At 42.1% G+C, this 27,790-nt stretch overlaps 1 protein-coding gene across 1 annotated transcript; it reads right to left on the bottom strand.

The window, feature by feature from the left end:
* Positions 1 to 1,234: 1,234 nt before the first annotated feature.
* IYD (iodotyrosine deiodinase) lies at positions 1,235 to 13,701 on the bottom strand. Its single transcript, XM_058020901.1, has 5 exons — positions 13,481 to 13,701; positions 7,136 to 7,330; positions 4,888 to 5,047; positions 3,498 to 3,654; positions 1,235 to 1,799 (listed from the first exon to the last, which is right to left on the bottom strand). Exons 1-5 carry the CDS (start codon positions 13,659 to 13,661, stop codon positions 1,617 to 1,619), a joined length of 876 nt encoding a protein of 291 aa, XP_057876884.1. The 5' UTR covers positions 13,662 to 13,701; the 3' UTR covers positions 1,235 to 1,616.
* Positions 13,702 to 27,790: the final 14,089 nt, after the last annotated feature.

The raw sequence follows: 27,790 nt of genomic DNA on the forward strand, positions 1-27,790 counted from the left end.
TTAAGGATCCTGTACTTTCAGTCCCCCTGCTAAGCCTTCCACTAGACCAGGTTAGACTTCAGATAAGGAGTGAGTTAACTCAGAACAGAATATCCTGAGTTAGAAGGGACCCCCAAGCATCATTGACTCCAGCTTCTGGCCCTGCACAGCAGCACTCCCAAGAGACACACTGTGTCCAAGAGCAGTGTCCAAATGCTTCTTGAACTCTGTCAGGCTGGTGCTGTGACCGCTGCCCTGGGGAGCCTGTTCCAGTGCCCAGCCACCCTCTGGATGAAGAACCCCTTTCTAATACCGACCTAAACCTTCGTGACACAACTTCAGGCCATTCCCTCAGGTCCTTCTTCACCATCTTCGTTGCTCCTCCTTTGGACGCTCTCTAAAAACTTTATGTCCTGTACTGTGGCACCCAAAACTGTCCCCAGCACTCGAGGTGATGCCCCAGCTCAGAGCAGAGCAGGACAATCCCCTCCCTTGCCTGGCTGGCCATGCTGTGCCTGATGCCCCCCGGGACAGGGTTGCTCTCCTGGCTGCCAGGGCACTGCTGGCTCCTGTTCAACTCGCCATCAACCAGGACCCCCATGTCCCTTTCTGTGGCTCAGCTCTCCAGCCTCTCATCCCTCAAGGACGGCTGAAGCCAATTTGGCTGAACGTGCCTGGCGCTGGATGCAGCAGAGACGAGGGTGGGGAGGTGTTTCCCAGGACGGGGAGCCCTGCAGGAAGGACGCGTCTCTTCCAGCCTTTCCCTCTCGCTGCTGGCGGAGCCGCGGCCCCACGAGGGGGCTCTGCCCGCCCGGGCACGGGCAGCGCCAGCCCTTCCAGCGAGCAGCTCCCAAATCCCGGGCTGGGGCTGCCGTGCCAGCACCTCCCACGTGCCAGGGTGTCCAAAGCAGTCTCGGTTTCAGGGTGTTAAACTGGTATAGTTGTAGGAATGAACAGGATAACCAGAATAGGAGCTCCCTCCAGGGGCACGACTGATAGTTACCACATGATCTAACTGTGCCTGGAATACGTACAAATAAATGGTAACAAGGAAATTATTTGTATGTCTTGTTCCTACTCAATTTCCTGCAACCTGAGACCTCGTAGCTGCATAGTTTAAGAAAGTTTTTGAGATCAATCAAGTGGAAAAATCCTACCATATAGGAGAAAAATACCATCTTTCTGCACACAGTAAACACAGTAAAGGGGAAGGGGCATTTAAACAGCACCCACTGGCCAAGACAGGACAGCACAGTTTGACCTCTTTGTATCTTTTAATACAACCTTCATTAAAATTCTTAAAATAACTGTGTTATGGCAATCACAAAAGTATAAAGAAAATATATATTCCAGGTCAAGAGGAGATTCGTCCCCAAAATGCATGAGAAAAATCAAGTGATGAGATCATTTAAATGCCATTGTACATATCCCCTGCAACAACACCCTTGTCAGACAAGTAACAGCAGCTGTCCAAAGCACAGTGCTTGACTGCTCACTGCTGTTAGACGATTATGAGCACAAAAAGAAATAAAGGTGTAAACAGCGAGAGCAACAGCAACATAGGGGGACGATGCACAGAAACAGCAGTGACAACTTCAGCTGTCAGCAGGGTTGCTCTCCTTGCCCTGGCTCTGGGCTCACATCACCACCATGATGTCTTCCAGCGGCTTCCGTGTCAGCGCAGGCACGGTGGCATCTTTCCTGGGATAGCCAACGGGGAGCAGCAGCAGGAGCTTCTCGTTCGCTGGCCGCTGGAGCAGCACCCGCAGCTGGGGGCCGCAGTTCAGCGGGGTGGACGTCACTGTGTACAGACCTGCGTTCTGCAGCAAGACACACAGCAACAGAGAGACAGAGGTCTGTGCTCTTTTTGTGGTAGTGGCTGTTCCCACCACACCTGTACACATCCTTCTGTCAGCTAGCCCAGAAATGCTGCTTTGTCAGACCTGCTGCAGCCTTTAGAACACCTGATTTACTAACAGCCTCAGGGGCACCACGAAAGATGCCTGCTGTGCTTTCAGAGAAGTGGAGCATTTCTCCACCACAGCAGCAGCACAGTCTGTGTGCCATGTCTGTGTGCTGTGGAGCCAGAGCCTGCCTGCTGTGCCAGTGTGATGGCGAGGGAATCCATGGCCACAGGGAAGCTGAGAGGCAGTAGTGGGGATACGATTGGAAAGTCATCCCATGGTGCTGGTGGTTGGACTAGATGATCTTGAAACAGCCATTCCAAACCAAACTATTCCCTGATTCTACGATCTGGCTCATACAGAGAACTATTTCTGTTCTTGCCTCCATACAGCTGGTAGGAAGCTGCCTTACAGCCTTGTGAACACATGAGCTCCTCCTCAAGAGCTGTACCTCACAGAGAAAGTGGACACAGGCTCTGCCTCAGAAGTTGTCACAGGAGTCTGTTGGCATCTCTCACACTGGCCATTGTTATGGATTACATCAGAATCCCAAAATAAGTCTATGTATCACTCTTCCTCTCATTCAAAACATCACAAAAACCCTAAAAAATCTGGGCAAACAATAAAGAGCTGACATCATCCAAGGTGTGATCACACAGCTGAGTCACTTCCTGAGAGCTGCACTTGTGGATTTCAGTCTCTCTGTGTACCCAATGCAAGCATTTTGGGAGGCTTTGAGACACAAGTCAGCCAGGGAGAGGTGCCCAGGAAATGCACCTGTCATGTTTAGTAATCTCTATGATCTTCTCAAGAGGAGAAGAGCTAACAGTGATGGTGCTGAGTGGTGCCTGAGGAGCAGCAATGCATGAAAGAAAGTGCCATTCAAAACAGAATGGAGGAGAAATGGCAGTGCCTGGTAGGAAGCTGGCCTAATATAAGAGGAGGCACCTTGCTGTTATCTTGCTGACAGGCCAGGTTAACTATGAGAATGGCTTCTCTATTTAACACTTGTGTGAGTACATCAGGTACAAGAAGCAGAACTGAGCTCTGAGAAACCGCTGAGAAAATCTAACTGGCTGGCATCAAACATGCTGAGCTTTAGAGATCAGTACACTTTCAGAAATGCCTCAGAAGGACTGATTGAAATAGTACAGCGTGTTCTGTTGCATATGTCCCTGATTTTTTTTCAGCATTGTATACTAAAAGTGGTTTGGTGTCAAGCTGTTTTGTAGGGATTACTGAAAAGAAGGGGCCAGTGTGGCACCACACAGTCGTGCTTGGGTAGTCTGAAGAGCCTGTCAGCCCTGTTAGCATAAGGCAGAAACCACAGGGGCTGAAGCCTGTGCCGAGAAAAGAGTGACAACTCTGGAAGCTACATTATATTTTTCTTCCTGTTAACGAGTACTGAGGATAGGAATCACCTTCTCAGATGCAGACCTGTGTAGAATAACATTAAAACTCAAAACTAGGACATATTGCCAGGAATTGGAGTAATCCAGGAGACTAAAACTGTTAAAATCTAAACTGAGTTCCACCCTCATTTGGGCAGAACAGTCTTGGTAGGTAATCCAAATTAATATATGGACTCACAGTATGTTGGTTCTGTCAACGTACCTGCAGTGCAGCAAGCAGGATACCACAGGCAATGGAAACACTGATTTCATTGTAGTAGTGGGTCTTCTTTTTGCCATTTGGAAGCCGCCCATACACCTGCTTGAAAATGAGGATCAGATACGGAGCAGTGTCCAAGTACTCTTTGATCCAATTTGTTCTGCGAAAGAATGTTTAAAACATTTCTTTTGCAACCTTTACACTTTCCTGTAAGTTACATTTACTGTCTGCAAAGTGGCACTAAAGGTACATGACAATTAAAGCAGCAGGCTAAACCTTAGAACATTTACTGCAAAGGATTAAGTATTATCAGCTTAAATAGAAACATTTCAGAAAGGGAAAAAAGCTGGAAGAGAGTTCTCAGTTTTAACAGATTTGGCTAAGGAGTTGATGTGCTCACTCTGAAGAGTGGAATTGCATACAAATAAGAGATAGCTGTTGACCTCTTATCTATGAACTGGCCTCATGAGCATTTGCCTTTTGTGATTATTTAATTCCTGGAATTTTGCAGATTTGCCTGTTACCAACAGTACCAACTTTTTTGTAATTGCAGGAAAGCCTGCTGTCAGAAAAGTTCAAAACTTTTTTGTCTAAGGTCTAAACCTAAATATATTCCAATGGCAAAAATTGCTTTTCTGTTCCTGGGTATTTCATCCATGTATTTCATTCATGTATTTCATCATGATACAATTCATTTGGTTCCCAATTTCTTAAATGACAATTGTGATATAGGATTTAGACAAGAAAATAAGTGCTTTCTACTGTTGTCACTCAAAACATAAGAACCTCTGACAGTTGTTTGCATAGCACATAAATTTGCATAGCACCTAAGCACCCGAAAAATAGCAATATAATCAAACAAGCAGGGCAAGTCAATCCTACAAAGCTTTGTGCCCGTGCTCCATTTGACAAGCCAGGCTCAGTAGACATCTTCCCATTGTGTGAAGTTAAGCAAGTCAGTCAGACTTGGGAGGGCATTTGGAACAATTAAACATTGCATAATTCAGCACTTGGATGGGGACAGGCCTTGGGGCTTCCTCAGTTGGTAGCAAAGCTTCCAGTGACTTTGGGAGCTTGACTGTTTGGCAAACAACAGAAAAAAATCTGGGAGAGGAGTTTCAGACGCAGAGGTTACATAGGAAAAAATAATGATGGAGCCAAGTGCTTGGAAAACTTTCAAAATAGAGAACATGTAATCCTTTTTACTGGAAGCAATTTTATGAACCAGCCACCAAGGCACAGTTCTACATATATTTAGAATTTTTGTTTCCAAACATAGATTTTAGGAAAACATTAAAAGTGAGAGGGTGGAAGAAATAGAAAATTATAGAAGCCTTTCCTACATTGAAACAACAGCTATCTTCACATCCCTTAGGTAATTGACTTTTCATACCTCAATCTTTTCAGGTCATTTACCCATCTGTCTCCCATCCTTTTTTTGTAGTTGATTTCCTCTTCTTCTTCTACAATTTCACGAATCTTATGTTTTAAATACGGATCTTGCACCACCACAAAGGTCCAGGGCTCAGTGTGCGCTCCACTAGGTGAAGTACCTTCATACAAAACCAAGGAAAAGTAAAAACCCAGGAAGGAGGGTGAGCAGTGAGAGGTATCAGCTCTTTCTTGTGAGCTTTTAGGCTGACCAAGCGAGCAATAGGAAAGCAAGTGGATGAGATGGGAAGAAGAGGACTAAGTTCTGGCAGACAATCCTGTTCATTTCTTTCTCAAAGAATGTGAAATCCCATTGAAGAACAGAGGTTAGTCCTTTCATACTGCCATCTTACAGGAAGCCAGTGTTAAGGATTTGTAAAAAATTCCTTTTTTGGTGGTTCTTATGATGAGGCAGTAATATGGTGCAATATATACGAATGCAGTAATGTTATTACAAAGTGCTGTACCAAAAGCAGAGCTCTGTCCAAATACACAGCCAACTCTGACACGTGGTTTTAGCTAAAGGAAGAAAACAATGGCTTTCAGGAAAACAAGTCTGAGTGATCCCCGGCAGGAACCTGTTGCTGACTGACAAAGATAAGGAGCTGTGCAGTGCACACATCTGCCATAGAGCATACAGGTTTGAGTTTGTTGTCCCAAAGACAGCTGGTGTTCATAGGTGTGGATATATATATGATATATATTTTATATATATATATATATATATAATATATATTTAATATATATTATATATATGAAATCTGTACTTGTTCACCCACCAACACCACTGGAGAAATATTTTAACTGCCTGGAGGTTAAAAGCCAAAAGCTGAAGAATATATATCTGCACAGGTTCACAGATATATACATTAAGAAGACTGTTTAGATCTCTCTGGTCCCTCATACACATTTAAAAACATTTGAAGAACTTGAGTGCATACAATACTAAGGACTGGTTTTAGTTCAAGAAACACTAAATAAGCAGCTTGAACTCATCTAGATATATGAAAATGTTTTTTATTGTGAACCTTGCCTCTCCTCAGATTTGCGTAAAAACTGATGGCATTCATGCTTCCTTTTGTTTTCTTTTTCTCTACACAGCCCAAAGCTTTCAGGGTTACTAAGTACTTCATCTGCACGCCAGGCTTGTTTGCTTTGCTGCATTTGCCAAAACATGCTCGTGTTTTAATGATGCCTAGTTAATTAGAGGGATATGGAGAGTCTTTACAGTGCAGTAACAAAGCTGCTTACAGTTCTTAAAGGGAAAATAATGCACCTCAAATGTGGAGATTCTTTAGGTTATTAACCCTGCTAAAGGCTACTGAACTTTTCTCTAAGGCAGCTTGGGAATATTCTCTATAGTAGCAGCAGCTGGCTCATAGAATAAGAGAAATCATGACAATCAAAACCACTCCTGGCTGAAGTCAATGTTAGTTAGGCACAGATGAGATTAGGCCAGGACATGACAGTAATGATTTGAAATACATAAAATCTCAACAACAACAAAGATAATCCATTTCTGATATTCAGTCAAATAACCTCTATTACGGTCCTCAGCATAATACTCCAATCATATGCAACAGGGGTCTGGCACTAATGTTGGAAGAACTGGAAAAGGTTTTTTAGACTGAAATTCTTTCCCTTTATTAAGCACCAACCATTTTTGCCAACATATATTCAATATGTATGGAATATTTTACATGACTAAGACAATTTAATCTATTTGTTTGTGGAGGGACCCCAAAGTGCAAAACCCACACATGATAAATATCATTATAATGCATTAAATTTTAGAGCGTGTGAAGTACATATGGCTTGACATTTTTGAGAAAACACTTCAATGTTCCTATTTGAAAAATGTCTTGGTAAACCATACATAAATTTAATTTTAAATAACATCTTTTCTAAGTTGAAAATTAAGTTTTTTGTTTCATGCTGTTGAAATGCCCTTCTGCCCTTATGGGTGAACTGCAACAGAGAAGTTGGGAGACTCCAAATGAGTCTCTGACATATAGTTGTTCAAGCTGAGTAATTTCCAATCAATCAATGGGTGCTAATTCATTCCAGCTACAGGTGAATCTAGGAAAACCACAAGCAAAATTCCAGTTCCCTTGGCTTTTCCACACCACCTTTTACACCACAGTTACAGAGCTGAACAGCAGTGCTGGTCCTTTATTTTTCCCCCAGCCCTTGAACCACTCAGTACCCACCTGCTGTTCTGATGACATTATCAATGACCTCCCTGGGGACCGGCTCGTCACTGAGAAACCTGACAGACCGTCTCTTATTTAGAAGCTCATAGAATGTCTGTGACCTCTTGATCATTTCAGCCTCAGAGTAGCGCTCACCAGCGAAGGGGACATGGGCAACATTTTCTTCAAGTCCTTGCCACTCTTCCTCACCCTCTGCAAGAAAATACAAGTGGTTAGGGATTTTTTTTTTTTTTTTTGCTGAAGAATGCTGTTGATATCCTTGGCATTCACACTGTAAGGCACCTTGTCCTGCACTGGCATACACTGCAGTTCTACACCTCTGGTAAGGCAAAGTCTGAGGTTCCAGTTGACACAACTTATGGATCCCCAGCTCCAGCTACTGAATAAACACCTTGTTTGAATACCAAGAGGCAGGAGGGTCCTGACCTGCTGTAGCAAGCGTGATCCACAAAGAAGTCATTGCCTTCTCCGCTTCAGCCTGAAAGCCTGCCTGCAAAAACAGGTTACAAGCTGAAACAGCACTGAAAAAGTGGACAGGCTTCCAGCCCAATTTTCTCAGCAAGTAAATGTGAACATGTGTGTTCCTTCTTGAGCTGTTTAATAAGGAAAAAAAATCAATTAAATTATTGAAGTTAAGGAGAGAGCTTAACTACCAGTATGTGTAAAATCTCCTCTGAAGAGCTGAATGTCAACTTCTTCCATATTCATGTTTCATAGCAGAAACATTGCAAGCATTGGCTCTGCAGAAATGTGACTTTGTGGTTAAGCTCTTTGGTTTCCTGATACTTTCAGCATAAGAGGAAATGGATGTCAGGCATCTATATTTAGGATAACAACATATCAAATGTAGGATATTGTGTTTCTTGGCTTTAATTTAAAAACTCAAAATTATTCTCCATTTCAATGAAATCTGTCTGTTTATATCACAAAATGAATATTCTGTTGTCTCTGAGGCCTCTTTCTCCCCCATATTCCTAGAATCAGCATGGACAGCATTTTTTGCAGCTATGATCTGGAAGTTAAAGCTATTTAAATGCTACATTTTGACTAGTCAATAGTATTGAGCAATCTGCTACAGAGAGCTGAGTCAGTAAAAAATATTCCAGTTCTTTTTCTGCTGCTATTAGGCTATTATTCCCAAATCATAGCAATCTCCAGCACAAATTCAAACAGGAATTACTTCTGTGTTTTAGTAGTGTGCAGTTGCCTTAGAGACCAGGCTGGTTTTTTTTCATTTTAAAAGCAGTGAAATATTCACGTGTGGCTCAGCCTGCGCAAAAGGGCAAAATAAATCCAGTTTCAGAAATTGAATCTAAACTGAATGGTTCTGGTCCCCAAACCACCATCATTTCATTTTTTGTACAAAGAATTCACCCTGAGAATTTGTTTTGTTTAACATTTCATGCCTGTGTTAAGCGCTCTTGGCCATAGTCTGCAAGGACCTGGCTCCAGGTTAGTGGAAAGCACTGAGCCCTGGTAAAAATTATTTCGGTGATCATCTTGTGCACGCTCAAAAAGTAAAAGGGTGCCTTTTGGTAATGTTCCCTGTGTGATTTACACTTGGTAAAATAGTGAGTGCTTGCTTGTTCAGTGCTGTGAGGGGGTTTTCCTGTGTAAGTAGAAGAGAAGTGAAGCTGCTGTTTGGTCAAGAAATCTCAACTTAATAATAAGGTGAAAAAAGAAATGTACTTTCAGAGATTTTGAACATGGGACAAAGGTGACAGGGCCAATGAGAATGGAAAACCTCAATACACTCAGCATGGGAATACTGGCTGAAGCAGAAAAACCTGGAAGTGCAGGAACTGACACACAAAACCAAAACTCTCCTGGCAAATTTATTTTCTTAAAATAAATTAATCTATTATATATTCTTTTCTGTCATGTGTCTTTCCGAGCAGTTAACCATTCTTTCCGAGCAGTTAACATGATCCATATGCTAACTTTAAATCATTATCAGCACCATCTGTTTGGTGCATGCACTCTATATCTCTAATTGCTGTGTTTAGACACTCTCCTGTTTGTACAGTCACGTTACACAATACCACAAGTGTCTTGTTTATACCTCTTTGTATTCCACCACTTGATGGACAACAGACATCCTGCTAGCAAGGCCTTTACCTTGTTAGCCACATTCTCAAGATTGCCATCAATTCCATCAATTGCCATTTACAGTAGTCATCAAGCTTCTTGCTTTTTAAGTAAATCTGGAATGGTTTTGGCTCACACATCCCAAATGGAATCTCATTTTAAAAGTACATTTTTATCTCATTTTAAAAGTACATTTTACTATCTCTATCAGAAATTCCTCTCTGGATACATTTTCGAATGATAACTATGTTCTTCCCAGCAGTCCATATGGGAGGTTATAATCAGCCTGCAAATCAAGTAATAAATTTTACCTCAGTTTGAAGCCTGAGTTCTTAATTAAAAACTCATACTGAGAACAGTAAGTTGTCATTTCACTTCTGTTGGCCACTTATTTTACCTACACTGACACTTCTCTGTGTTGCTGGCTTCCAGTTGTATGTCATTAAGACATTTCACTTTTACTCTCCTTGCTTTTATGCAAAGACCACTAGATAATATTAACAATTAATCCTGAGACTGATCCTTGAGAAACCCCAGTCAAGACTACTGCATTTGCTTTCCAAACAAGTTTCTTCTCTAGTGAATTGCTTCCTGAGCATACAGTTCCTCTCTAATTCTCTTTTCCAGTGTAAAGACATGATGCATAGGAAAAAAATTCAATGTACGTAAAGAAAGTTTTCACATCTTTAGTGTTAAATGCTGGGTAACTGACCCTGTGGGTTCTTTATGTGATTAATGGCAGACTGCTGCAAAATGGGCCACTACAGGAATCCCAGTAGTGAATCCAGCCCTGAACTGAGTGTGACTAATAGGGAACTAAAAGAGATGGATTACCCTACTAGTGGGTTATAAATACTGCTTAGCAGGCTGATCCTGGAAACCTCAAGAGTGGGTCAGGGATCTTAAGCAAAAGAAGTACCAAGTTGGAGAGGCACAGACCCTGGAAAAAATAACCCAGCATCAAAATATTGTGAAAATTACCTCAACTGGAATATAGTTGCTAAAGGTTCTTACAATCTTAGGGTAAATAGAGTGGCTATTATGTAAAGAGAAAACCTAGTATAGAAAAGCTGAGAGGTAATCTGGTTGCAATCCATAAACCACAGGAGAGTATATGCCAGGGCTAGAAGAGAATCCTTTGAAATCAAGAGGATGGAACAGATTAAATAGATATACAGTAGTATTAAATAAGTTTGGGTAGGCAGAAAGGTCGAGGGGGGGTTTTAACCCTATCCTAAGAAATTCTGGACCAACCTTTCATCAAGGTTAAAGAGAAGGGGTGACAAAAGTCCAGTTTTCATTTCAGGTTCATTCAGCTGATGACAAAGGCTGGATGTATTTGCAGCAACAGGAAGATACACACAGTAATGCATTGTGTCCATCTGAGTCCTGTGTTCCTAAATGATGCAAAACATGAACTGCCATTGAAAAGGAGGTTTAAATTGCTACTGCCTCATCCATGCCAGTAGTAGTATTATTAAGATATGGGAAGTTTTTGAAACTGGGGAGAGGAGAATGCTTTTAAGTACGACAGGTCTATTACAATGAGTATCACAAGCAACTAGCAGAGCATTTTCAGGAGGAATGGAACATTTGGGACTTTGTGTGTTGTTTTGTAGTCCTTAAGTAGAGTGCATCATCAGTGCCCTTGCCAATCCACAGCATAACAATCTCTCATTCTGGATCTTAATATAAATGAAGAAAAAGGTTATGGGATAGATGGGCATGCAAAAAAACCTGAAGTAATGCCAGTTAAAGCATTAAACAAATGTCCTGAGTGCTTTGCACTTAACAAAAGAACTGGATTTCTGGCTGCCATGAGAAACATCCATCTCCTCAGCTGTGGAAAACACAACACAGACAAGCTCAGGAGCACTTAGCCCTCACCATTGCACCCTTCACTGCCAATAAGTGACCCTCCTGAGTCTGCCCAAGCAGTTCAGCTCCTTGCACCGAATGCTCTGCTGCTCAAAGGCATGTCCTTCTCATGGGAGACATCCCTGAGGGCTCCACTGCAGGGAAGGTCGTGGGGCCACAAGTGAGGTCAATGCTTTTCTGTTTTTCTGGCTGAGTGCTTCACTCTCTCAGCAAATAGACCTTGCTTTGGTCAGGGACATGAATCAAAACACTTCTTCAGCTGCACCTTCCTATTCAGGGGGCTGTTGAAAATTCACCTTGTTCACATGGGGCAACCTTAGATTCTAGCTTTAGAACATGCCTTAAGAATGTCACCTTCATGTTACCTAACTCAAATTCTCTTCAGAGGAACTGAAGAGAATCTTTAAACACAAGCCAGCCAGAGACGCTTAAGTAGAACTGAGCTTGTCTGATAAAGTAAGATACATTAATAAAATAACAGAATTTACACAGCAGGTATTCTTTAGTATTTAAAAAAAAAATCTCCTTTTACATCCATGTTTCCATTTCAGCACCTAGTGCAGTCAGTGAAAATTTTAACACTGACAACAAGGTTAACATGTTTTGATCCTTAATTAAGGCTCTAGCAAAGTAGCAGATCCTTACTAACTCTTTTTCTTCTCCTTGCTACTCTTCTCATTTAGGCTGGGCTGAAGAAAAATTTACCTTTTAATATTTCTAGAGATAAAAGACACAACAATTTTACAAAGAAATTGCTTTGAATCACACACCACTAAGGGAAAGGTCATTATTTGTTACTAAAAGAGCAAGAAAATTTAATATTGGGTGACATGGTATATTGAGAAAGGTTTTATTTAAAAGTAAATAAAACTTAGTAGGTAAACAAAACTTAGCAACAGTACCAACATGTTTACCTGTCAAAAAAATTTTGCAAGCAATTTTTTTCTGCAACAAAAACTAGTACAATTTTGAATTTAGAACCTAAATAACAGGGAAAACAACTAACACGTAAAAGACCAAAATTTTATATATGGAGCTACAGCAGTGAGGCTCCTTGATGAGAACTAATAGGCTTGTTTATGCAAAGGATCTAAATTTTTTAACTGATAGAAACAGCTATAGTCCAAGATGATAATTCATAGATTATCATTTTAACTACCCACAGGAATTCTAATTTGCAGCAATTTAACTGAAGTAGTAAGTCATTAATGACAAAGAGATTATGGAAAAATTTTTTACTGAATCTATTTTGCATTGAACCATCAGGTAAAGTGATTTGTAAAGAAATTTTATATATTTGGAATATAGTCAACAGGGTTTAAACCTTTCTTAGTATCAACTCTTTTCAGAAACTGATAAACAACACTAACTCAAAGTACGCTGAACACTGAGAAAAGAGCTAAATTAGTTCTTAGAAATAGGTCTATATGCATAAGGACACTGTAACTTTTAAGATTCCTAGAAGCAGACTGGGGGAAGTGCTATTATGGGGGAAAAAATAACCCAGACAGACCCCTCAACAGGTCTTTGAAACCAGCTTGAGGGACAAAAAAGAATAAAAAAAAAGAGCTGCATTAACTACTACTTTAAAAAAACTGATAGGAACAGAACTCTGAAGATTTTTATTTTACAAAGAAATAAAGTGAGTTTATGGAGGGTAGTTAGGAAGTAAGAAGAAGGAAGGGTACATTTTTAGCTTAGACTTTTGTCCAAGCTGTGAATCAAAAAAAGCTAATGAAAATAAAGGACATTCTGTATGGGTTCAAATAGGCAGCTGAGTGACCAGATTATCACCACCACCACATTTTGTTCTTAAATATTTGATCAACACAGCTCCCAAAAAAGCTGTCATTGACATTCTCAGAAGCCACAGATGGAGGACCTTTGTAAAAATAGTGATAAACTCATTTCCAAATTTTTAGCTGTGCTGAGACCAAACATGTACCGCTGAGTGATAAAGTGGGATTACTTGCAGGTAGAAACATCTGCTCAGGTCTTCCCTTTGCTCACACTAATAAGACCTGGGAAGAGTCTGTGGGGAATTCAGCAGGATCTCCTCTCTTTCCTTACACTGTCCCTAGAGTCCCTCATAGGTCTGAGATGTGCTGTACAGAGAAACACACAGGAGTCTCTGAGAATTTTTTTTTTTTTTGTACTCTGATTTTTGGGGTCTGGAGGAAATAGAAATTTACACCAAGAGTGACATGACATGAGGTCTGCCTCCCTGGCTGGGAGCTGACAAGCTCAGGGCCCAGCAGCAGTGTTGCACTGAGCATTGCTGCCACTGTGGAGAAGTCCCGAAGTCTACACCTCCTTTATTCATATCAGCAGATAAGATTCAAACAATAAAAGTTTTTGGGATAAGATTTTTCTTACCTTCTTCTTCTAAGGGATGGTCAGTGCCATCTTTTAAATCTTCATCCACCCACGGGCGAGATGGATGCTTGCTTTTAGTGTCGCGTTTTTCTTTCTCTCCATTTGTCTTCTTCATTATTACCCCAATCAAAACACATATAATGGCTATAAATACTGGTGTGAGGGAAGAAAAGAGTGCCATGACTATGGAAATGTGGAGCCTTTCTTCCACGTTCAGTAGTTTCTCATGAAAAGGAGAGGCTGAAGAGGGAAGAGCAGCAAAACAGTAAGCAAAAAGGGGTGGACTCAAGGTTCAGTCCTCTACCCTATCTTGCTTCTACTTTTCAGACACCGCCCCCACAATCTCATCTGTGATGGGCTCCTGCTGTTAATGAATAGCTCCTGCAGTTAAAAAACCTCCAGACCCAGGTTTATATATTTTCTGAGAGGAAACATCTTACAAACAGCAAGCAGAGGCATTGACCATACATATAAATGCTGTCCAGCAAAATAAATTTAAAAACCCCAAGATCTTTTCAAACTCCAGTCTAAGGCAAAAGACTTCTCCCTTCTTATTTTTTATTGTCATGGTCATCCCAGTAATCATTCTTGTAACAGTGATTATGAGAAGAGCCAAGTGGGAATATGACTTTTAAAAACTAATGATCCCTCTTCAATGTTTAACTCATAAAATTAACATTTTACATGTGTCCTAGGAATCCAGAATATCACCAATCACAAATCAGTTTGCAGCACCACCCTCAGCTACGTCAATGGGTCAATAAAACAGGTAAGTAAAGGGGCAGCATTGCCTCTCTATAAAGTGAGTGAGACAATTCACAGAGCCCTGTATTCATCCTGGCTGTTCTGGGAAGAATTCAAGGAATCAAAGTGAAAAATATGTGAGGGCTACAGTGAATTTAAAAGGCATATTTCAGCATCTTATCAAGGATTAAAAACCGATAGGATCCTGGCATAATCCAATAATGGTCAATGTCTAAATGCTTAACCCATTTTTACCTCCGCCAGCTGCTTGGGAACTGAACCAACACAGCAACACTGATTTGCTGTCTTTGTCTGGGGCTGTTGGGACATACTGGATAATGAAATGCCAGATGTCAGCAGGTGCTGAAGGCTGTGCTGGAGAGCAGGGTGCAGGAGTGCTCTCTGCATGCAGTCACCAGTGTCCATCAGCTCTCCTTAGAACCTGCCAAGCACCATCCTTGCCAATCCTTATCCCATGGCATACAGGGCCATTCTGATGTCCCAGCATCTATGGCAAGATAATCCACATTTTGATTAAGCCCTCCCAAGACAAGTGGGAGCAGCTGTGAGTGTAGCCATACCAGGAGATGGTGAGTCCCAGCTGGCACCTGCAGGGGGTGACTGCAGCTCCCTTTCCTCAACATGGAAACCAGGACGCAAAGGGGAGAGAGAATTTGGGGCATGCACAGGTTCCCTCCTGACAGGTTCTCAGTCCATGCCCTACCACTCATGCCTCTCATGCCACCAGTTCTGCAGCACTGGGCACACCCTCACTGCTCCCATTTGGCACTGTCACTCCAAGGGCTCCCTACCTTCCAGTGCCCCAGCAGATACTGCCAGCTGCCTTGTGGACTGGTCTGTGTGTTGGGAAGCACAGATTAGTGGCCAGGTTGCTGCACAAGAAGAGGAATGTGTGACCACACTGGCTGGCCACACACAATGATAGTCTGGCTGACAGTGCAGACCTGTATCCTCTGTTAACACATGATCCTTGTGTTAAAAGGGCAAGGCCAAGTGAATTGCACAGCTGTGCACATATTGTCCAGACATGCTGAAAGGCAAAATGAAACTGCCTCAAGGCTTGTACCCAGGCTGGGCTTTCTCAGCTGCCCAGCTCAGATACAGAATAAATACTTTACTGCAGTTCCACTGCATCCTACTCCAACACACAAGCCCCCAGTTCCTGTACATACCAGTCCTTATGGGCAGTATTTGGGATCTGTGTAAGAAGGGGGGCCACAGTACCAGCCAAGAGATTGCACAAATCCATCAGAGATGTAATAAAGAGGACATGAGAAAGTTGTGGTTTGTTTCCTAATTTAATCTAATACAGTAAAGTTGGCAATAAACCTCCATTTACCTCTGCTAAGAGGACAATTTTCTGAAAATTCAAGCCATGAATTTTGTCTTTTCTACTCTCCATTCAATTTGTGACCTGGGACATGTGCTTGGGTCACTGATTTGGGCTGCATGTATAAAAAGTCCCCAAATCAGTACACTTTATAGGAATAGAAACAACTATCATGTGGGGAAAAAAGAAAATATGTAAATTTATCCTCTCTCTCCATGATTGAGAGTAGATATTTAAACTCATTTGTCCCACCTGCTGGCTGTCCAGTCATGGGGAGAGGTACTTTACCTAATCCCAATTAGAAACATTAAATTAATTCATGAGAATAGGGAAGGAACCTGCAATTTCGTCGGACACATTTTCAACAGCCTACTCTGTGGCAAGGGAGGAAAACAGAATGTGGTCTGAATGGCACTGACTGTTTCTCCCACAGGGAATGTATTAACCTTGATTACTCACATACACGTAAATTAGGATCTGGATGCTCTGCAGCTGAGAATTCATCCTATGAAGAGACAGGTCTGTGCTGAGAGAGAGAGGAGCAATACAGAAGGGTGAATTATGTTGTTTAAAATAACTACCTCTATTTGCAATGCTGGAAACTTTGTAATGGCTCACTGCTCCAGAATAACTTTGACTTCCTTTCAGGTGATATTAATTTTTCTTCTGTAGAAGAGAGAAAGAAAGAAAGTTAAATAAAAGTCACTTTGGTATTAACTTAAGCAAAATCTATGTGGTGTTACATATTGAAAATTGTTGGGTTGCATTTCAATGCCACAGAAACCCCAGCCTACCTTGTTTTAATTAAAATCTGAATTAGTTTAAATAACTTTATATTGTAAGCACTTAAAACAGAAACATGGTGGTGTCTTGAGGAACTGGGGGAAGGGGTGGGTGGAAGCAGTTAATTTTGTACAGTAGCTTTCAATCAGTTTTTCTGTTAATTTTTTTTCAATCCAAGCTTTATAGAAATGTGATTAATGTTATGGCAAATTCAAGAAAATTTATTACAATTATTTCTTCTGCTCTACAGCAAACCCTTAAAACTAGCAGCTGCATTTTTGGGGTTTTTTTGAGTCTCAAAAAAGTTAGGAGAAATGTTACAAATAATCCTACTCTTAGAAATTAATGGAGTTTTTCTGACAAACATGGAAAGACGTTAGAAAATGTTGATAGAAATACAACAATTGCAAACAGCAAAGTACTCCACTATTACTGCATGAAAAACATGTAAGCACTCCTAAAAGGTATAGACCATCATACTAAAAGCTTCTGGTCCCAAAATACTTTAATATTTCCCATTAAATTCTGTGGAGAGCTGTTGTTCTGAAGGAAAAAGAAAAAAAGTACTCTAGTGTCAAATACAGCCCTTTATTTTTTTTCCTCAAAGAAAAAAATTGTGATGAGCAAATGCCAGTATGGATGGACCCATGGTGGGACAGTCACAGAAGGATCACCCATGGGCATGAGACTGTCACATGGTGGGCACGGGCACCATTGTAGGCTGCAAGGACACCTGAAGCCAACAAATGGCACCTGCCCATCACACATTTTTACTTTGAGAAGTCTCTTTACTGGAGCACTCTTAGGGCTCCTTATTCGGTGCTACAGAAAATTAGTGAGATCCAGACATTCAAAAAGGGTTCCAACACATCTATTCAGAATTGTTTAACTGTCAAAGGCAAAGTATGGTAGTTAAAACACCTAATTTAGGAAGTCTCTGAGGATTGGGAAGGAATATGCAAGGAGGGACCATTTCATGCAGTCCTTAGCCTTCTCAATTTTCCTAATCATCTACCTTTGGCAATATACACACAGGCTATGGTGCGTGATATCCTCACATGGCTAAGATTTGGTATGAGTTGTGGTGTAGGAATGGAATTACATAATTTAGTGCTCCCACTAAAATGAAAGCCACGACCAACTCCCCTCCTAGTCCTGCCTCCAGTGAGACAGACAAGGACAGGTATCCTTAGCTGAGATATGAAAAATTTACTGGAAACAGCAATGAGATAGAAAACCATGTTTCCTCCTTGCCTGCTGGTAGGAACACAGCTGGTATTTTGCTGGGTTTTGACCATGTCCATGAGAACGTGACAACATTCATCTTGCATTCATCATTTTACTCTGAAAACCTGAATTTCCTGAGCAGGTCCTTTAACCTTACTTAGTTTTATGGCAGAACTGGCCTTCAGGAGGATCAGGGTTATCTTGTCCCCTTTCTCAAAAACTTCCTCTGCCATGTTGCTCCATACAATGATGTCATCAAAGAACTGCAGGTGTTCTGGACCCTCACAGATTTCCAGATTGCAGTCTGGATCAGTCCATGAGAGTCCATTCCAGGTGTACTGCACGCCCCTCCAGGTCAAAGCAAACTGCAGCCTGCATTCTGCTGCCAGAGGAGTGGAGAAAAACACATTGGCAACGTCAACAAGCCACATCATCCTCCTTGGAAGTGAGAATCCCTTATTTCTGCCTCCCCCTGATGAAGTGCACGGTACGGAGTAACAACCTGGGCACACCCACACAGCTCCAGGCTCTGCCACCTCGTGGCTACAGCTAAAAATCAGCCTTTGGCTGAAACTAGGACAGAATCTTACTGTAGCAAAAAGCAGATAAGTGTTAAAGAGAACAAACACTAGTAGAAATAGAAGAATGCTCACAGTGAACATACAGAAGTGCAGAGTAAGATGAAGGAGGGACTTGCAATAAATACAGCATGAGTCTGTGAGAGAAAACATGGCTTTGGGTGCTGGCTGTAATTCCCATTGCAAGTGTCCTCAGCTGAACATCATCAGTTATATACCTGCAAAGAACACAAAGCCCCTGCTAGGACCCTCAAGTAATATACCAGTATGTGGTGATGAAGGGGTCCACAAAAGAATCTGTTTATAGCTAGAAGCAAGAAAAATTCACCACTGGGTATTGTCTAGAGATGCAATAAAATACTGCATTTGCTTCAAAAGTGAGTTTCACGCTGAAGCTTGTGTTTTCCAAAAAACAAATTCCAAAGGCTATTTCAATCCTTGGTCAGCTCCCAAGTCAGTATATGCCTGCTGTGGGCAAGGCAGAGCCATGCATGAGCTACTTAATCCAATTTCCCAATCAACACATTGAGACAAATGTCTGGGATCAGCTGAAACTTATCTATTATGTATTGGCATTACTAAAAATATCATTAGCTTAATAAGCATCTCCATTTCTGAGACATATCTAGAATTCCCCTCCTGCCTCTGCCAGTGACCAGCACACAGTACTTCTGGGCAAGGTGGCCCTCACTTTTCTGCTGCCTCCTGCCTCTTCTTGCACTCACACATACAACTGCCCCTTGCCCCGAGACAGCTGTATGATCTCTTTATGACCCCTGGAGATATCACATATCTTGCCCTGGAGCATTAGATTTGATTATCTTTTTCATTAACTTAGCTCAGATTGCCACAAATGTTATTAGTGCTTATGAACTACCCTTTTGAAATCTAGCAGTACAGTGGGTAATAGAATTACATCCCATAGCAACAAAAGCACAAGACAACAGAGCACCATGCAACAGAGCAATTCTTTCCATTTGTCCTCAGTATAGCGCCCTTCACTTGCAAACTCCCTGTGTTTATGTACCACAGGCAGAAGAAATAACCTAACTATAGACATGATTCACTAGGATCTTTCTAAATAGAATAATCCATTTATTGGGATCTGTCTTATCAGACACGCCATTAGTTGTTCTCAACAAACAAGTTGAGAAGGACAAATGAGTGCTCCTAAAAATATTTCTGATTTCAGAAACTAAATTTAACCCAGAGAATAATTTGCCCCCAGATTCATAGCAGAACAAGAAATTTGCTGTTGCTGTACCAATGTTACCACCATGAAGCTGTAGGAATGAGTTTCCACATGGCAGGAATCTGGTGGACATTAGTAGTGCTACTCACTGAAGTAAAGCTGCATGGCTGAGTTTTCAGAAACTCACTAAACTCTAAACAATAATCCCAATAACATCACTGAACTTACTTGGAAACCACCAAGGGTCTGCAGATAACTCAGACCTCAGAAGATATATGCCCCAAATTGGGGGCAAAATAAAGACAAAATATTGTTTTTCGACAATCACTTTAAGGCACAGACTCATAATAGGCTGTGTTCAAATCTGTTTTATTCTGTGAGTTACCTTTGATGCCAGCTGACGGGGGAAAGTAAAGTCAATTTCTGAGTAGCCCTGTGTGAGCACAAAGCCTAACAGAGGCTGTTAAAACCTCTTCAGAATAGGGGTTTGTAGGGAACAGGAAGGAGGGGTAGCAGTGGTCTCCTCCCAATGGCCAGCAGGCTGAGAATAGCCTCTTTCAGATCAAATATCACAGCAAACATTGGATCAAATATCACAGGAAACATTCTCTGCGTATTGGGCCAAAGAGGGGAAGGCAGGGGCAGAGTGCAGAAATCCAAAAGGCAGATTGTGTTTGACCACACTGCCCAGGGCGTGGGGCTGAAGCACATTTATAGGTAGACCAAAACCAGCTCCGTCATCAGAGCCAACGCAGTTGCCACCATGCCAAAGGCTCACCCAACACCTGGGCAAAGACTCTGACAGCTCCTCGTGCTGGCACCCTGCAGCTCCCCAGCCTTCATCCCCAGGGTCACAGAGCCCATTCCTGCCCTGCCTGGGCTTCTGGCTGCAGCACAGGCATCATGCCAGATCTCTCTTCCTTGTCAGGAGAATGAGTGTTTATAGCAAACTCATAGTCCTGCCCCACATGATCTGGCTTTTCAGATCATGATGTCGAGTGAGGTAACAGCAGTAGAGAAATGATAACTGGATGTCTTTTGTAAGAAACATTGCTATTGTCTTTTTGATGCTAAGAAGAAATACAGGGAGGAAAAAAATACAATAAAAATATAAAGTAAAAGGTAAAAGAGGACAAAAATTATCTCTCCTATTTTTTTAGAGCTGGATTTTTATTTCCAATTGCTAATATATCCTTCTTTTTGTATGTTCACAGAGAGGAAAACTGTCTTTTGTTCCATACTGCTATGACAGGACAGCTGAATGGCAGCATGGAGCATTTTAAATCAGCATTTCAAAGCTTCAGCTGTTCCAGGAATAGCTATTCCTATTACTTCACTTCTTATTTGCACCAAATCAAAAGGATTTAGCTTATTGGACGGCTTAGCTTATTTGAAGGGTTCCTTAGCTGATTACATCTAAGCCTCTAAAACTTTATCTAGGAAAACAGTTTCTAGCTATGAACATGAAGGAAGCCTTGGATTCCTATGTAATCATAAATAGCAATGTTCAAACTGCTCAGGTTTTTTGTGGGTTGCTTGTTTTGAATTTTTTTCTTCTTCTTTACATGCTTTGAATGAGTTTCATCTCCTAGCCCCCTGAAGAAATCTACCACGAGTCTGAAGGCCGGTCCTTACTGCCAGGGGCCTCCACAGCCTCCTCTCATTGTTAAGGGGCGTGTGTCCATCATTGGCTCTACCCTCTCCAGCTGCTCTCCTCCACAGGAGTCACACCTTGCTGTCTGCAGGCTTGGCTTGGATGGTGGGGCTGCCACATGGGCTCCCCACCCAGCCCAACAGAGAGCATCTCCCAAAGGGCACTTTGCAGCCCCCTGGAATTACCTCCAAGTGAAACCCTTCCTCCCTTCCCACAGTGGAATCAGTGGCCAAGGATCGGCTGGGACTCTGGTTCACCTGCAGCAAGGATGATGCTGTTCAGTATTTCCCTCTGCCTTGCTCCAGCACTTATGTTGTTTATGAAGGGAAGCTGGGAAGTAAATGCCTGTGCAATGCAGAACAGAACAGCACATGTGCTGACCCAGCTCTCAGGTAAACCACAGAGACATCAGACACCATGGGAGACATTTTTAGAGAGTCTGATAATGTCAAATATTTTGGTACTCAGAGAGGGTGGGATAGCTGGGTAGTCAGGTCAGCATGTGCCACAGCAGTCTTGAGGCTGGAAAGTCAGCCAAGAAACCCAGAATTGCCAATCTTGTTATTTTCTTGAATGATCTGCTCAAAGAGAAATCCCAAGCACACAGAGAATTTAAACAATATTTCCTGACAAAAATATTTCTGCCCTTTTCCCCAAGGCCAGAAAGCAAAACATTTTTCCCACACAAATCACTGACCTAAGAGTTCAGGAGATGCAGATCTCTTGCCCAACTCTACTGTTACTTTTACCCTGTTACTGTTACTTTTAACAAATATGTGCAAATATTTGTTTATTAACCTGTCACGTCAGATAATCAGCAAATCACTTCTCTGGGGTTGCAATCCGCCTTGTGACATGTTGCCAAGGGGTGATTAATATTCACCATCTTCCTTCCTATAGAAAGGAGCTGCAGCTTTCCCTGGCTGGTCCAGAACAAAGACCAAAAAACCAAAAAACCACAGCCTTTCTCACAAGGACAGTTCAAAATCCCAGCACTGTTCAAACAATTCACTTTACTCAGCCAACACTTCTCTACAGACAATTGCTTCATGAAATTGAAACTGGATATTATTGGACTGTTTGAAAAATACAACTGTGTGGGACAATTAAACTTCTTGAAGTTTGCTATTCTACCAGCCAGTGAACTTGGCATGTGGTTCCTCCCAGTGGGGTCAGATCTGATTTATGCATACTGAGCTTGGAAATGGGCTGACCTGAAATTTTCCTCTGTATCTTTGGGATATAAGTTCATTGAAAAGATCAGACTAACTACACAGGCAAAACCCACTGTGAAACTCTTCACATCACAGATATATTATGACTGTAGTTGTTGGTATGAAGAAGAAGAAACTCAGACTCCACAGAGTTTACTTTACTTAAAAACTTATGAATGGGTATTTCTAGAAAAATACAATATGCACCATAAATGAGTGAACTCAGAGATCCAGGCATTCTGCCAGCATCCTCACCCTCACCTTGCCTTGTCACCAGTACAGTGACAGAACAGACTTCTGCCCTGCCTGATGCTCCCAGATTATCTTGCAGCAGCAGCACAGTCCCTGCTCACTGCACATGGAGATCACTTGGGACAGCTCTGCATGCATGGCTGATGCTCCTTTAAAGGTTGCCAAGGTGCTGCCCCTATACCAAGGGTCTTCCCACCCTTGATCAATCATATCTTACCTTGCAATCAGTGCCCTGCAGTCCATTACAGTTAATCAATGCTGGAGCATCTTCTGTGTCCAAAGAGATAAATAAGCTCATTTTTCAGTATTGACTGCAACTGTTTGCTTTTCAGTGTGATTTCACTCCAAAATAAAAAATAATTAGGACCTACATACTGCTTTCTCTGTGCCACAGATTCGTCCTGCCCCTGCTAACTGTGAGGTAGTCTGTCATCCTGTGCTTTGCCAGCAGGTACACACACACACACCGAGGATCCTACTTTAGAGCTTTGTCAGGGGCTTTTTGCAGCATAAGAACCCAATTGCTCATTTTAGTCAGGTTTGTCTCAGTAAATGAAAAAGCAGCAAAGCTTTATCTACGAAACCAGGCGGGGCCCCTGTCCAAGCCCTGGTGTTAATTGAGGTGCCCTCTGAGAAGCCTTACCTCCCACCCAGAATCAGCTGCCTTTGAGGCTGTGCTGATAGCAAAAATCGACGTTGTATGTGACCAGCACTTGGTTATTTCCCTTTCCTCAGCCAGTGCCTTATTATACAAGGCTCTGAGGGCTGTGGCTGTACAAGCGACAATCTGTGAAAGCATATTTCCCCAGCGGTTCCTTCCAAGCAGCATGAAAGTGTCAGATGAGGACAGAAGCTGGCATTATGCTACTGGCATGACTGAATCACAACAGGAGCTCTGTTGTTAACCATTTAACTGTCTAAATACATTGCACAGCACTGTCCTGTCTGGTTTCTGCCCAGCATTATTCCTATTAGAGAAGGTTCAGGGAGCTAATTGTCCAGCAAAACTGTGTGATCAGCCTCTGAACAGACACCAAACCAACAGATCCAAGCAACTGTTCAGCTGTTCCAGCATCCTGGCAAGGGTGGCAAAAAATGCCTCAGATGCTAAGTCCTCATCTCTTTCAAAATCAGGTCCTTTCATGGCAATGGTTAAGGCAGATCACTGAAAGTATGTCAGCCTTCTCTTCAGAAGGTAAAGGCTTGAATTACCATGACCCTCTACTTGATGGGCTTCTTGTGCTAGTAGGTGTCTTAAGAAAAGGCTTCTTTTCTGCACTCTTCATCACCCTTGAATCAAACCCTCCTGAGGACGCTCTGAAAACATGCTGACACAAGCTGACAAGCTCAGCCATAGCCCAGGGGGAGTCAGTGCATTCAGGCCTCACAAGACTCTCTTTCCCAGTGTTGTCTTCTGGGAGCTGCTTGGCAGCAAACAGCTCTGCTCATTTACCATCCGCCTGCTCACCTGCTCCATCCACCCATGCTGTCCTGCTTCATCTTCCTCTCACTTCCCCTACCTCTTCCCTCTCCTTTTATTTTCCAATGTCCAACTTCATAGCACTCTTCCCTTTTCAGCCTCCATCACAGGTCCAAACAGCCTTTAACAGCACAAATATTGCCTTTGCTTACAATTAGGACATGAGAGTCAGTGAAACCCTAGCTCCAGTTGTCTGCGTGCTGGCAGAGGAGCTCACCTTCAGCAATCACCTCCCATACTATGATGGCCCTCCAGGATGCACTGCAGGTTTCCCAGAGCAGAGCCATCTGGCCTGAGCAAAAGAAAGAAGGCAGCACCAATGAGATGCCTTTTGTGCCAGCACTCCTCCTTAAACCCATGCCCTAACTTGACAGGGTAAATTAAAGGCAACATTTGGGGTGAGATGAAACAAATTTAGGGCAAATTCTTTTTTTTACTGTTAATTTGGGGACCTCTATTGGTTTCAGAAGGGGTTATTCTATGATTATATTAACAGTCAGCCAATAAATCTGACAAGAAATGAGTCAAGCTCTCCTTTTTCCATGCCCCTGTTTACAATTATAATTGGTCTCTTTATTTCTGTGGTGTTATTGCTTAGTGCACTGCAGTACTTCCAGCCTCAGCAAGATTAGAGGTAGTAAGAATCTCAACCTTACATCTCATTGCTCCTGTCAGTTCAAGTTAGCTACACAATGTCATTATGCTTTTATATATAACACAGAAAAAACAAGTTGTACTTCCAGTATTCCTTTTAACTAAATCCTTTCCTTTTCTAGGCAGGAGATAGCAAAAATTAATGGCTGCTCTCATAATATTTTATGATCTTGAACATCGAATATTCCCTGGTCGCTGAATCAATTAGGATTCATTGACTCCTATTAACGGTTAACAGGGTACTGTGTTCTTCAAGCAGACATTAATAATAAGGCTTTGACTCTGTAAAACCACACTAGATAGCCAGGAAGTCATTTAAGTTACATGCAAGACTTGGTTTGCTGGAATCAAGAAACATGAATGCATTTATTTTCTTGATGCCAGCCAAAGTTCCCACAGCACAACTTTAAAATATGATGTCCTAGCTTCATCATTTTCACATAATCCCTTTTATTATTTAGTTCTGTTTCAGGAAGACAGAAAGACAATTTTTCTGATCACTATCAGACACAAGACACAAGGAAACTCAGGGTCTGTAAATTTTCAAAGAATATTTTTAGAAAATGATTTTCTCTAATATTAGTGCAACATTCCTATTGGAAATTTAAGTTGATACTCTAAGTTGATACTCTAAGTGATAATAGGGATATCTTCATTTAGAATTATATATACATCTGCACATACAGTTATACAGCCTGTCATGAAAAGGCTCTGCCTAATTTTGCTTGTTTACACCTTAAAAACAAAAACCAATTTTGCACTGAAGCCCATAGAACCATCCTTGAAACATGATGCTAATAAAGGAAATTTTATGTTGTTCTACTCATAAAGTTTAAGAAGCAAATTAATTTGTCTCACTTGTGAGAACAGCATCACCAGTTCCAGTGGTTGTTAGCAGTGTAAAGCAAATAAGGTTGGGATCCCTGGACACACTGTGCTTCTCAGAAATAATTGCTCTCTTGAAAGAGTTAAGAGCCTCTGCCCTTTCTAAATATGGCACAGTAAAAACATTGCTCTCACTAACAAGTGTGGTTCAGTAATTGGAAAGTAATTTTAAATTCTAATTCCAAGTAATTTGATTTGCAGGAAATGGCAGTTAATTACTCATGCAAATGCCTCTGTGAGGTGTGGCTGGACTAATGTACAATGCATGGAGCAGGGAGAGCACACAGTTCAATGTGCCTCAGACAGCCTGAGATATCTCTCATAATACCAAGTAGAATAATATTATTTTTCCTGCAAATCACTACCTGCTGAAAGCAATTTCCACATAGAAGCTAAATTAGAGGTGTAGTGCAACATAAGGAATAACTGCACTCTAGCCAGTTTGAACTACTCTCTGCAGACTCGTGGCCAGCGTGCCCCTCTGTGACTGTCCCTTTCTGTCATTCTGTGTTTCACAAGGCCTGGCCCTTTCTGCCACCCCCGTTTCATCTCCAGACCATGAAGAACTTCCAGCATGTCTGAAGGTACAGGTTGACAACCCTAGGCAGGCCCTAAAGCTCACACACAAAGGGTCAAATCAGACAAAAAATGTCCTGTTTGGAAAGTCCTGCCTATGGCAATGCTTTGACAAGGGGAACCAGCACCTTTTCCATGAGGAGAGGATGATCCTACTGTGCTGAGCCAGGGCTTTCCCACTCCCTCTGCACAGCACATTTGTAGCATGCTAGCCCTCACTCTGTCACACAAGGTTAGCAATGCTCCACTGGTACTGTAAGTACACTCACCCACCTATTTTTGGCTCTACTGTGGCACAGATTCCAGTAGTAAATAAGGTTCTTGCTGTCTGCAGTCTACTTATCCAGCCCTAACCCTGTGAGCTGGGAAAATACCACTACACCCACAGCACATGCAGGGAGAGAGGCAGAGAGAGACTGAGCAGTGGCACACCATGGACTGAACATCCCCCTCCCGTGTGAGCATCCAGCCTATCTATGCTTTAATACCTTTTATTTCTCTGAGCACACAGTTTTTCACTTGAGAGCAGTGTGATGTGTCCTGAGTGCTGGCCCAGGATGGGGCCAGGACACCAGCAGGGTGCTGAGCTCCTCCGTCTCTTCAGCTCTAGGATGCATTGCAACATTCAGTCACAGCTGCGGGCCAAAGTGGCACCAATTCCTAAAAAAATCATCAGAAGCGACATAGGAAAAGCAGCCTGACCTTTGAATCAGGACAATTTAGAGGAATGGTAATAGTGAAAAAAATTAGTGGTCAACTAGAGAAGCACAAGCTACTTGGGATGATCAGAGTATGAAAAGTTAGGCTTTTATAATGAGATGATCTTTCTTGCTCTCCCTGGAGAACTGCAAAGGGATCCACAAACCTAAAGAAAAGAGTAATTTGGTTGACACTGACTGCCTTGATTTTCAAAAACATCTTCTAAAACATTACAAGAAACCAAACACTCGTGGAAGGTCTTTGCCTGGTTAGGAAACCGTAGCAACATTTTCTCAATGAAGAGTAAGCAAAGTTCAAGAAGAGTCTGAATTTCCATAAATACACTGCTGTTCAGTGTATTTTCATGGAAAATTCAGAAAAGGGTGAAGTGAGAAAACTTATCAAGAATACCAAGTTATTCAGGATAGTAGGGACTAGCACCAGCTGTGAAAAATTGCAGAGGAATCTCATACAACTGAGCAAGAAAATCCCTCAAAAGCTTTATAGCAGAACTGGCAAATGTTCAGAGGAAGGCAGAAGAGAAGATCAAAGGTAGAGAAAGCTGCTGAACAAGGAACAAATGAGTGAGGTAGGACACATCAGTCTGTGAAAGAGGTGACAAAAAAAAGTCTGCAAAAAGACTGATTGTCTGCTTCTCTAAGAAACAGTACCAGCAACAGGGGGTCATCAGTTGAAGCTTGAAGGAGCCAAAATAGCAGCAAAAAGGGCAGCAGGAGCTCCTTGACAAAGGGCACTGCAGATGGTACAAGTTTTTGCGGCTTCAAGGGAAGGCTGGACATATTCTCACAGAGGGCAGCTGCCTGGGCCACATCTAGCCATGAAGTCTCCGAGTTCAAAAACGTGAAGGCTGAGAGAACACCAAGTATCACACGTACCTGTCTTGCTCAGATTCCTCCATAGGTCTTCACCTATGGATACCGTCAGAAAGAGCACTCTGGGCTGGCAAACCTGGGTCAGGGTCTGCATCATCAATGTTATATTGTAAAATAACTAAATTCTC

The sequence above is a fragment of the Melospiza georgiana genome, chromosome 3, assembly GCF_028018845.1.
Source record: "Melospiza georgiana isolate bMelGeo1 chromosome 3, bMelGeo1.pri, whole genome shotgun sequence".
Taxonomy (NCBI): Eukaryota; Metazoa; Chordata; class Aves; order Passeriformes; family Passerellidae; genus Melospiza; species Melospiza georgiana.

Coding starts and splice junctions, on each gene's coding strand:
- IYD (XM_058020901.1), bottom strand. CDS start 13,661: ATGGCACTCTTTTCTTCCCTCACACCAGTATTTATAGCCATTATATGT. Junction 7,331..13,480: donor CCATCCCTTAGAAGAAGAAG/GTAAGAAAAATC, acceptor ATTTTCTTGCAG/AGGGTGAGGAAGAGTGGCAA. Junction 1,800..3,497: donor TCCTGCTTGCTGCACTGCAG/GTACGTTGACAG, acceptor GTCTTGCTGCAG/AACGCAGGTCTGTACACAGT.